This window comes from Xenopus tropicalis, chromosome 3 (assembly GCF_000004195.4).
Source record: "Xenopus tropicalis strain Nigerian chromosome 3, UCB_Xtro_10.0, whole genome shotgun sequence".
Taxonomy (NCBI): Eukaryota; Metazoa; Chordata; class Amphibia; order Anura; family Pipidae; genus Xenopus; species Xenopus tropicalis.
Window position 1 is genome coordinate 124,905,494 of NC_030679.2, and position 12,923 is coordinate 124,918,416.

General features: G+C 41.6%; 1 protein-coding gene across 2 annotated transcripts in view; it reads left to right on the top strand.

Moving 5' to 3' along the window:
* kcnip3 (potassium voltage-gated channel interacting protein 3) overlaps positions 1 to 12,923 on the top strand; it is a 54,417-nt gene that overhangs the window by 27,519 nt on the left and 13,975 nt on the right. The window contains exon 1 of one of the 2 annotated variants that reach the window (XM_002932533.5): positions 5,674 to 6,119. The exons of the other annotated variant lie outside the window; for it this stretch is intronic. Coding sequence (XP_002932579.1) covers positions 6,017 to 6,119 — 103 coding nt within the window. The 5' untranslated portion in view covers positions 5,674 to 6,016. Of the gene's footprint in view, positions 1 to 5,673; positions 6,120 to 12,923 lie in introns of those variants that run through there. 2 annotated transcript variants of the gene reach the window in all.

Below are 12,923 nucleotides of genomic sequence, written 5' to 3' on the forward strand. Positions count from 1 at the left end.
ATGTCGCTTCCCATTTTGCACACTTGAAAGGGGTGTTTGCGTGTCAATGTTAATGCTCAAAAATGCCAATGTAGCCTTGCAGGGGGCTCATTTCAGTATGAAACTGGTATCTGTTGAAAGGTTTGTGGGCCTAAAAAAAGACTTTGTATCTGGCTCTATGGTCGAATCTAGAATTGAATTAGGTGATGAGCTTTTTTCATTGAATGTATCATTCATCCTCTCTCTCTCTCTCTCTCTCTCTTTCTCTTCTGGGATATCCCATCCATGGCAGACCCTCACACAAGAGCCTCTAACTTTATTAATGGCTGTCAGCCTATAACCCATTCACCAACACTTTTATCCATCCATTCTCATTGATCTGTGGTCCATTCTGCTGGCTAATCTAAGGCCACGGTATCTTCCCACTGGTTACTGTAATAATATATTCTAAAGGGAAGCTCACTGCTTAGCAGAATATAATAAACAAAAGGGATTCTCTTTAATGATCTCAAGCTACTGCAAAACCTGCACCCTTGGCTATAGATATACTAACATAAAAAGTCAATTTTAAAGACATACTCTGTATAAGAATATAGATATATTGGTTATGGTGCTTCCATATGACTTCTGAAAGAACTTATATTGCATTTACTCCTTTTACTTTTTATGCCTTGCCGCAGCCCATAATTAATAATAAGTGCATTTAAGGTCCTGAACTACACAGATAATGTCAGCTCTGTAACATAAACAGGACAGGTGGGCCCATGGGAAATCCATCTTGTGGCGGTTCCTGTTGCCCGACAATTCAATATTAGCACTATCTATTTATAAAGCCCTACTGTATTCCACAGCTCTTTGCACAAGAGTCCCTGCTCTAGTGTATAACTGAATTTTCCTACCATAGGCACATGATCAGGTCAGTTTCATCAGGAGCCCATTAGCCTATTAGTATGTATTAGGATTATGGAAGCCCAGAAGGAACACACACATCAGGCCCGGACTGATTATCTGCAGGTTCTGGCAAAAACCAGAGGGGCTGCTGTAAGATGTAAGATTTATTGGGCACATTTGGGGCTGTTTGGGCCTCTGTGTACTTGAATTCCAGGGCCTAATTTTAATCTCAGTCAGAGCCTGGGTCAGAGCCTGGGCCTGGGTAAGAACACACAAGGAGTCATTTAAGACCTGTGGAGCAGTTGTTGCTCTAAAGCAGCCATAGCTTCAGGGTTCTCTGTGTCAATTGCCACAGTGAACTTGCAATTAAATAGTCGTCAGTAAATTATATTTTGACACAAAAAGTGATGCCAAGCAGTTGCACTACTGTGTCTCAAATATTTAGTTGATAGGGTCCTTAATCTTAGCAACCAGATATCCATTTAAATAGCAATAATCTCCTTAACCAAGTCTGTATGGTATAACCTCAATGGACCATTCTTTTTTGGAGATCTTCGGCCAATGTAAAAATCCTTCTTTTGTAGCTAAAATCTGCTTCCTGTAACTGTGATCAATTGAAGGGGTTGAACACCTGCCCTAAACCAACAAGTAGGATGGGTCATTTCAACACATCAGCTATGTGGGTAGCCAAGAAACCTGCACTGTTGGTAAGGCCTGAGGACATGTTTAAGTTAAGTTTAAGTTATCCTCCATTAACTAAGTGTGAATCCTTGCTGGTACCCAGGAGCACTTCTGGAGTGTTATGCTTAATGAGCATTCTAGGCAGCTGTTAGGGAAAGAATACTTGTGCTAGGAACATATGAGTAAATGGTGGTAAGTGCAGCTTATTTCAATCTACAGCCCACCTTAGATCTGATGAAGCTGTGCTGTCTTTGTCTGGAGTGTTTCCTTGGATTTCTGGTTTAGTCTCTGCTTTTTATCCCAAGCAGACTTTTGGTGAAAAATAGGGATAAATGTACCCTGCACCCTACACTTAGTGGGTTCTAGCTGAGAACTAGATAAAGGTATGAAGGGAAGGGTTCAGGACAAGGTGGCAGCAGCAGTTAAGGCCAGCCTTTCAGGTGCTCAGCTTCTATGGCCATAAAGGAGCTGCATGGAACATGGGCACCAGTCTGAACATCTTTATTCAGTCTTGAAACACAAAATTATCTGCAGGTTCTGGCAAAAACCAGAGGGGCTGCTGTAAGATGTAAGATTTATTGGGCACATTTGGGGCTGTTTGGGCCTCTGTGTACTTGAATTCCAGGGCCTAATTTTAATCTCAGTCAGAGCCTGGGTCAGAGCCTGGGCCTGGGTAAGAACACACAAGGAGTCATTTAAGACCTGTGGAGCAGTTGTTGCTCTAAAGCAGCCATAGCTTCAGGGTTCTCTGTGTCAATTGCCACAGTGAACTTGCAATTAAATAGTCGTCAGTAAATTATATTTTGACACAAAAAGTGATGCCAAGCAGATGCACTACTGTGTCTCAAATATTTAGTTGATAGGGTCCTTAATCTTAGCAACCAGATATCCATTTAAATAGCAATAATCTCCTTAACCAAGTCTGTATGGTATAACCTCAATGGACCATTCTTTTTTGGAGATCTTCGGCCAATGTAAAAATCCTTCTTTTGTAGCTAAAATCTGCTTCCTGTAACTGTGATCAATTGAAGGGGTTGAACACCTGCCCTAAACCAACAAGTAGGATGGGTCATTTCAACACATCAGCTATGTGGGTAGCCAAGAAACCTGCACTGTTGGTAAGGCCTGAGGACATGTTTAAGTTAAGTTTAAGTTATCCTCCATTAACTAAGTGTGAATCCTTGCTGGTACCCAGGAGCACTTCTGGAGTGTTATGCTTAATGAGCATTCTAGGCAGCTGTTAGGGAAAGAATACTTGTGCTAGGAACATATGAGTAAATGGTGGTAAGTGCAGCTTATTTCAATCTACAGCCCACCTTAGATCTGATGAAGCTGTGCTGTCTTTTTCTGGAGTGTTTCCTTGGATTTCTGGTTTAGTCTCTGCTTTTTATCCTAAGCAGACTTTTGGTGAAAAATAGGGATAAATGCACCCTGCACCCTACACTTAGTGGGTTCTAGCTGAGAACTAGATAAAGGTATGAAGGGAAGGGTTCAGGACAAGGTGGCAGCAGCAGTTAAGGCCAGCCTTTCAGGTGCTCAGCTTCTATGGCCATAAAGGAGCTGCATGGAACATGGGCACCAGTCTGAACATCTTTATTCAGTCTTGAAACACAAAATTCCTGCAGTAACATGGATATTCTTTTTTAATTTAATAAAAACTAGAGTATATAAACATGACGAAGGCACATTAATAGTCTCTGAAATATTCTTGCTTCTACCTTTCTCCCCTTCTCTCTTAAATTCTCCCCTACAAACATCTTCTTTATTTCTTCCACTTCTTTATTTCTTCCCCCCTTCTTTATTTATTCCACCCTTCCCCCTTTTGCATTTTAAATCCCATTTCTTCCATTCTCTCCCTTACAGTCTCTTTTTTTCCAGCTGTCTCACCGTAGCCTATTAGCTCTCTTGCCACATAATTCATCGGAATGTTTTCATGCTGTGTAATGTGTAAGACGGTGTGTTTCCCCCACAAACTCTTTTCCTGTCTCAGCATTAAGTCTTCGGGTCTTGCTTTTAATGGAACGGGGATCCTATTTGGATAATGCAGAATAGATTCCACAGTGCAGAGCTTTTATCCATTTAAACATCTTTAATATTTTACAGTGAAAGAAAGGGGAATCAATCTCTGCTTTATCCGTGCTCTCATTCTGGGGCTCAAATAACAGCTCTGGCAGAAATGCTGAGAGAGAGAATCCGAGTAAGCAAACTATGTAATCGGACTGAGGGTGAGGGAAGAAAAATCCGGGGTAAGAGGCACTTGGAGCCAGAAGGGAAGACAATTAGATATAAGCATAGAATGCCCAGGGTAAAGCACATCTCTAGATCATTCTAGAAGCTGTTAAGCTCCAACTCCCATCACTCCCTGAAAGCCTTTAGAAGTTGTAGTTCAAAAGCATCTAGTGAAAACTTAAAAGAGAATACAGACTTTTGCTGGGTCTCTGGAATAAAGAAGGGACTGCATGGGCTCCTACCAGTGCCCAATCATAGGGACAATGTTGTGGACTGCCGGAGCTGGTTACACTCACTGTAAAACTTCAGTACAATACAGATTAAGATGGAACAAGTTTGTTACTGCCAGAGCTAAAATGCTTCAAAACAGAACTATAACACCCAGCATAAAGGTGTTTGTCGGCATCTGCAGTGCCCAAGGTTGATTTGATATTAATATGAGAGAAGAGATATGGTGAGAAGCAGAGACTTCTGGAAAAGTGAAATGGGGGAAATACACTGGGGTTATCTAACTGCCACCTAGCTCATCATCATATCCTTCTTTCTAGGGTAGCACTTCCCTCTTATGCTTTTAGCTGTAGATGGCTAACAGTTGTAGACCCACAATCTGGACATTGATTTTATGGCTAACAGATCCTGGCTCAAACTGGAGTCCCACGCCAACTGTTATCCATTGTCCCAAGAGTAGAAAAAGCTAAACTGAGACCCCTAGACCTAGGAGTCATTTATCAACACTGGGCAGTAACCCACAGCAACCAATCAAATTGTTGCATTTATTGTTCTACCTGCCACTGGCTGAAAAAAACAAGACACTAATTGGCTGCTATGGGTTACTGCCCATGGGCAAATTTGCCCAGTGTTGATAGATGAACCTACATGTCAGTTATCTCGCCAAATTATGAATTGTGTATCTCTGTGGCACCTCAGGAATCTTGTTTATTAGACTTTCTTTAGAAAACCATCATTGTTCTTGCATGAGGGGCTGATTAGATGGTCCTCATATAGACTGATAAATGACAGTATGGAAAGGTAGATTATAGAGTTACTATTTCTTGTTGACAGGATGTTTTAGAGAGGGAGACTATATAATTGTATATGTGGCAGATAAGTCAAATGCTCTCTGAAGTTCCAGGTGCAAGTTGGGGGAATTGTTCTTTGAGAGCCAAACTGGAGAGAACAATGGAAAAACTCTTCACTCAGATGCCCAAACAGCTCTTGGATTTTAAGAGTGGGCAATAACAGCACCAATCAGAACGTTCAAAGGGAACCTCTGATTGGTTGGCATGGGTTACTGCACAGACTAGTGTTAGTAAATGAGACTAACTATCCTAGTTATGGTTCTCTTTTGGAATTTCATGAAGGAATTACCCTTGTTCCTATTGGTATAAAATGTGATTAAGGGAAACAAAGCTGAAGTGTACAGAAAACTATAATTAATAATCTGTTCTTGCAGTACTCTATTCCCCTGACCTTACTGTAGAATAATAAGCTGCAATCCTGCTCCTTCCTTTATCCCTCCCTCCCTTGTTTCCTTCTATTTCTCCTGTGTCACCCCCAGCGCAATACATTACTTTCACGTGTACAGTTGAAAATCCCTCCAGCTCACTTTTCAAAACCGCGGGCTTGCTGAGGTAAGTCTTTTTCTTCCTTAAGACCATTGCTCCGCCGCTGTCTCTATAGAAACCTTTATCTCAATCAATTGATGTAAGGAGAGAGTGGTACTTCTCCGACGCTCCTCCCTGTCCCACACAGGAGAGAAAGGGAGGGAGGGATGCTGAAGGGGGTGAAGTTGCATACAGTGAGATAGTTTTTCAGCATCCAATGGGAGGATGTTGGGCGGGCATCCAAGGACTGCACAACACAGTAGATAGATATGCCTCATTGCCTCTCTGTGACCCAACAGAAGTGACCAATTGTGGTCACTTCAGCAGCTGGCCGCAATTGCCCAAAGTGTCTCCTTCCACAATGACATTAACCTGAAAACCTCTTTGAAGTTTGCCAAGTTCTTCAATTGTGCTCCGAAGCATCTTCTGCGAGGCCTGGGCACCGTGGGGTCCCAGACTCCATCCTAAACCTTTTCTTTTCCAAGGATTTTTTTTTTCCAAGTGGGTGTCTTATGGCGGTTATGGGGGATTGAGTTTTCTGAAGACTTTGGCTTGGGAGAAGAAGAGCTGGCGTCCAGGGTGATTTGTATGCCCATACCTCAGGACCCCTTGCAGGGGAAAGCTGGCCTGTCATGGGAATCCAGGGCATGGAACTATGTGCAATTGCTGTGGTTATTGTACTCTTTGTAGCTGTACTCAAGCAGTTTGGAATTTTGGAACCCATGTCCATGGAAGGTAATCTATGCTTTCTACTTCAGCTGACCCCTATAATCTGTCCCTCTGTTTAAGCCATTTGTTTACATAACGCAGGGGGGAACTGCTGTGAAGGTGAAGGTTGTAATTGTATCAGTGCTACTGATTAACTGGTCAATATTTGCTCTCCGTATGCTGTATATGAACTGAAGCCTGATACTCTACTGTGGTCAACCTATAATCCTGACTGTATGTTTGTTAACTTCACTCCCCAGCTAGAGACCCCCCAAATGAAAGCATATACCCCATTAATTCGCCAACATAGATCACAGGGTGCTAGGTTTTTGGTGATTCCAAAATCAAGAGAATAGGGCAAAAGGAAAGACTTTGAGACAATCAATGAGAGTCAGTAGATCAGAATGCTCACAGTTAAATCAGGTAGGAGCAGTTTTTAGCAAGGTGACGCATACTTCCCAATATACAACATTTGATGCTGCCAAACAGCACAGAGCAATAGGGTTCAGTGTTTGAGAGAAGAAGCTTAGTGGAGCACACAAAACTTTTAACACAATCATTGTCCACTTGCACAATTTGATGTCACCTCTAACAATGATAATGCAGAGGTGGTGCCTAAACAATTTTGCTGTAAAACTCAACAATTAAAAGAAGTTCAGATTAACGTTGTGCTTAAATCACTGCCTGCCTCGGCACAATAGATTGTAAGCTTTGTGACATATAAATGCTACACAGTCTACATGTGGGTTTAGTGTAACTGTGCAGCAAATAAAAGTAGCTAGCACTCAGCCAGTATGACCTCCAGACCCTGTCTGAAATGTACACATACTGACTATTTGCCTTTAAATTAACCCACTATGTGCCAGGGGTTGTGCTGCAACAGCTCCTAAATTACTAATGATATCACTTTCCAAGGCATATTTATAGCCGTAGATGTAAACAAGCATAGGGGTTTATGTTTCATCTGTCAGATTAATGTGATTTAATCCAATGAACATAGTTACTCAGTAGGACTTATAATGTTTATCTGTTGAACTACTTCTAGAAAGGCTTCAGAGAGGCCTAGGTAACCCATTCTCATGACCAGATAGGTGTCTGATCCAGCCAAGAGAAAATTCCTCCTATTATTCTAAGAATAATAAATTAGAAGAGAAAGGAACTTCCTGCGTGGCTTACCCCACAGCTTTTCCAAGTCGTTTGCAGTACGGCACAGTAGCGTATAGAATTTTGTGGACCGATTAGTCAGAAATTTCGCACCCGTCGATTCTTCCTCTGCCGAAATGCAGTTCAATGAATCTACTACAACGCCTTATGAAAATCGATATTCCCTCAAGATTTTCTCGGAGGCTGCCAACCTCCACATTTATATGGTGACCTCCCACCCCGCAAGTTTCCGCTCTGTCACTGAGAGTCTGAGAAATGCTTAAAGAGCATTCAGAATGAAGAGAAGGCAAAGGGATAGTTCATGTAAATGCTGATTTCATGCCAAAGAACTGATGATAATAATAATAATAATAAAAATAATAATAAGCTGATTTAGAGAATGATATTACTGTACATTAAATCCTTGTTCTGCTAACTCAGAACAACTTATATTCTGTCTCAGCTTTGTGCAGATTCTACAGAATAACTGAGGATACACTAAAGGGGATTGGTGCATGGTATGCTTCTTCTAATTGGACCTTAGACAAATAAAATGGTATTCAGTGAGGAAGGAGTTAAACCCAAAGGGTTTCCCACTCTAATGTTGCCTCCCTTGACAATGCATCATTTCTCTCAGGAAACTCTATCTGGGCCCTGTGTGTTCAGAGAGAGATGCGTATTCGTATTCCCTGTCTGTAGGAGAGTTTATTTTTAGGAAAGGGGTTGCATTTTCGCAGTAAGGTGGAGATCCTGGCGAGTGGGGGAGTGCATGCTGAAAGATGACACGCTGCAGTGAGTGCTGGAATATCAGAAGAAATTCCAAATTTTGGGGAGCGTGCTTACACTGATAAAAGCATATCCACTGGCTCATTGATGCCTCTGAACTAGGCTGACACTGGCACTCTGGCCATCTTGGGCACATGCATTTACTGTCTTGAGGACCTGTCTTCGTATGTGTAGACCCCCTGGGTCTAAAGTTGAATACTTTGGTACAGTGCATGGTGTAGAATTAATTCACTTCAAGTTTATGGACATCTCAGCAGGCCTGGCTACCTAGGGTCCTACACATAGCTTGTCAAGCTAAGCACAAGTTGGAGGTAGGAAGCCCATGGGAAGCTAAACCCCACCAAAACAAATATAAATTCAATTGAGGGATCTTGGAAGTCCTTTTTGAAAGGTAGCCAAAATTTCCACAGAATCACACAATTTGCCAATATGACTATGAAGATTTTCATTCATCCAGGTCATGGTATATCTAGTATAAGTAAATCTAAAGCAACATAGTCAAGTAATCATTGAAGACGTTTCACTGCTCATCCGAGCAGCTTCCTCAGTTCAACTGACTGGTATGGGAAGTCCTCAGCATATGTACTCTTCCACTAATCCAATCATAATGAGTACATTTATATTTTGATAGGTAGAGCTGTTAGGGTACAGGAAAGTCCCCTACTGTTTTTTACCAATGCCACAAAATGGCAAGTGCTTTTGTATGAGAAATCTAACAAGTAACATCTGTTTTGAAGAGTTGTATGATACTTTGGTAATCCTCTCAAAGTAACTCCACAGCATTCACACCTCTGTGAGTGCCATTGTGATTGGATTAGTGGAAGAGTATATATGCTGAGGACTTCCCATACCAGTCAGTTGAACTGAAGAAGCTGCTCGGATGAGAAGTGAAACGTCTTCAATGATTACCTAACAAGTCCAGTTGCTTTTGATTTACTTATACTAGATACAATTTGCCAAGTTTTACCAGGGTGTAGTAATGTTGTCACATCTTTAGAATTCCATAATTCATAAGCAGTCTAGAAAATATATGAGCACAAGTGGTGCAAGTCACCAGCTAAGCTAATGGACACCAAAAGGGCCAGGATGGAATGTTTGTATAGTACTGGGTCATGTGCTCACTTTAATGTCCTAACACACTTGAATTCTCATGACCACTGCCTGTGAAAACTTGCTGTAGCAACTGATTAACAATTAACTTCAATAAGTTTGATGTAAGTAGAACAATAAAGGAAGACTGAGAAGACTTCTTGCATTCAGCTCATGGCATTGGCTAAAACTATGCTAAAAGTTTTCAGAAGTTTTTCTATTGTACTTCTGCCAGGCTGACCGACACCAGTAATGAAATGGCATTTTTGTTAATGATATTTTATATGGCTATGGCCTAGGTGTTGACTCTGAGGACCTAGTTAGGCCAGGAGCAAATAATATTGAAAGCCCTGATAGAGTAACAATGTTCCCTACCAAATGTCTGACCAAGACGGGGGACCTGAACAAGAAATCCTAAAGACCTCTGGTTTAGGAGCAATAGAACGTTTACTAGGCAACTGTAGAACAATCACAATAACATGTATTGTGTATCTGTGGTGTCTATTTCCTATGCCTTTTATGTCCTTTAATACAACTGCAAATTTTACTCACTCCCTTAACTAACACTTTAGGCAGTTTCCTATTTAATCCAGAAAGGACAACTTCCTTTATTTTCGATTTTATTTCTTCATCTGGAGGTGGCACAGCTACCACATTACATATGATTATCCTGACCCAAATGTGACTAAAGAATTCACTTGCAAGCAGTCACATGTCATTGCTAATCACTTCTTATGCTTTATTTTAGGGGTGCAACATGCAAAGCTTGAGCCCTTTACTTCCTGGCTACAAAAACTAGAAGGGTTAGCAAGCATTCTCTTCCAGCAAAGGGCCAGATTCACTTTGATGAGGAAAGCTTATCTCCTAATTCAGTTCCATTTTTCCATAGAACCAGAAGTACTTCAATGAGAAAAACTTATCTCACTGTTTATCACATGAAAACTCCATTGAAGTCTATGGGGAGAATAACTGGAACTGATTAACGATTTTTTCTCCTCATATTGAATCTCGTCCATAAGTTTTCATGTGATAAATCATAAATAACTTTTTCTCATGGAATTGAATCTGGCCCAAAGTGTGGTATGCTACGCTTTTATGTGAAACCAAAAACCAAGCTACTACATTTTACACAACAACTTGTTAAATATACTTGCAAGAGTGAAAGCTTTATGGGTGGAGCACCTAGATTCTTGTTCATAAATGAGCCCCCCTTGTCTCCAGGTCCTCTGGTCTGTGTGGTCCCCTTGTTGGGCTAAAATGGCAGTTGAACTTTTGTGGAGAGCCTGCATGTGGTCACTTGCTAGATGACAAAGAGCAATAACATTGGGATATATATATACAGACCCAAACATACTCTACAAACCCAGAAAGTAGTGCAAATCCTACTATAATGATTTGCCAAAGCAAGTTAAAAAAGTATTATGGAAACATATTAAGACACACAACACAAAGGGATTAAACAGAAATACAAGACTTTGTTTAAGAATAATAATGAGTACATTTATATTATGATAGGTAGAGCTGTTAGGGTACAGAAAAGTCCCCTACTGTTTTTTCCAATTCCACAAAATGGCAAGTGCTTTTTTATGCTGTTTAAATGCAATATGTTTGGGCATAAAGGTTTACACTTTCCTAATGTGACATGAAGTTGTCACCTCTATGCAACCTTTGAAAGTAGGCTCTGCTGCACTTGGTGATATGTAGGGATGGGGCAGCTGTAGGGGCTTAGCAGAGGCTTTCCATGAGCAGAAGACCTGCCTCCCAGATCTTGGGCACTGTGATTAAAGCACAGGAACACATCATACACTAATTGATCTCTTGCGGATTTGTGGAGAGGCCACAAAGGCCCGGGCCTAGGGCGGCAGAAACCTGTCCGCCGCACCAATTTCTAAAAAGTTTTGTACACCCCCGCGCTGTTCGCGCATGCGCGCGCAAACCCCTCTCCCCTGTATCGCGCACGCATGCGCACTCCGGGGGGGGGAGGGGGCGTGAGACCGGTGGCGGCCTCGGGCCTGCCAATTTGGAAATCCGGCCCTGATCTCTTGTTTCTTTCTTCTGCCCTAAAGTAGACGACCAAGCTATGTCTTATAGTGAGCAACTTTTATAGGGAGCTACCTTACTAACTTTACTGGTAAAGATATGAACAAAGTCTTGAAATGGGGTCTTTATTGGCTTTTAAACACAGTCACCCCTACTCCCACCAGTTTAATTTGAACTCTCATTAAAATTTACCATGTTAAAACATTTAGTGACCATGACGTTGACCTACGTTCAGCATTATAAAAAATATAATTGCCCTGTTAGTGAAGGACAATGTTTCCCCGCTGGGGAAGTGGGTATGGTGGGAGAAAAGAAACGGTTTAGAGAAAGGGGTACCTGAGCATCACATTACCAAGAATCTCATGGCACCCTTCTACTTAGTACTGTATTGAAGTCCCCCCCAGCCAGATAGCACATGGATGTCTAAGTCAAACCCTTTGTTGTTTCCTTCTCTAGGGGTGGAGCATATAGGTAGGGTACTTATCATTGGTCCCCTCCCAAGGCCAAACTGGCACAAAAGGATCATGACTGGTGAAACTGGCATGAAATGGGTAGCCTACCTAAAGGTAACATTTAAACCACACAGGTCATGGCACCAATGTTTCATACAGTTCAAATTGCATAATGATTTGTGAGTGTTTAACTCCCCCTTTCCAAATGATTTGGGTACTCTGATTTGATTATGCTTCTGTTGGAGTGGACTTCTGAGAAACAGGACAGACCAGTGACTCTATCTGCATGGGTCAACAACAGACCCTCAGACCTTTGCTAAATTCCAAGGATCCAACCAGGTACTCGTGGGACAGTGGAACGTGGAAGTGGGCCCACACTTGCTTATAGTTACTAGTCCACATGTAAATGGTTGAATCAGTGGAATTAAGCAAGAATTAATATGGTGGTGTAGCCCTTCTCTTTCTATAGATAAAAGGCCCCCCCTGGGTTGCATAGGATCTGTCTGCAGGGAAAGGATGTCTATAAAGTAATAATGTGCAAAGCAATAGTACTACTGTAGACAATATCCTGGGGAGTTAAATAATTCATACACAATATACTGTCAGTCAAACTGCCCATTAGGTACATTTCCCCCATCTAATATTTACAACCATAAATCATGTCTCACATATCAAAACATCTTCTGGGAAAGAAAGTAAGAGCAAGGGGATTTAAGAATCAGGGACAGGCCTAAAGCCATCACAACATGCATCACATCAAGCATTTAAGCCAGTGATCCCCAACCAGCATCACGAGCAACAAGTTGCTCACCAACCCTTTGGATGTTGCTCCCAGTGGACTTAAATCAGGTGGTAATTTTTTAATTCCTGGCTTGGAGGCAAGTTTTGGTTGCATAAAAACTCCAATATAATGCCAAACAGAGCATACTCTAGGCTGTCAGCCCACATAGGGACTATTAAATAGCCAATTACTGCTCTTATTGGCACCATCAGGAAGCATTTTCATGCTTGTGTTGCTTACGAACACTTTTTCCATTTGAATGGGGCTCATTGGTATAAAAGATTGGGGGATCTCTGATTTAAGCCAAGGGTATTCACATACATAACTTGTTTAAGCTATTGTTGCAATGAAGGGAACAGTTCTGCAACATTTGGAATGTGTAAGGGTGTCCTCAAGAAGGACAGGCTACAGATTGCCTATCTCTAGCAATGATGGTGCAGGCACAAGTTCTCTTTAAAAGTTCATTCTGTAATACCTGTGTGAAGTTTGTGGCCGTGTCCTTAGTTCACGTGACCCTGCACAAAGTAAACCCGTCTGGCA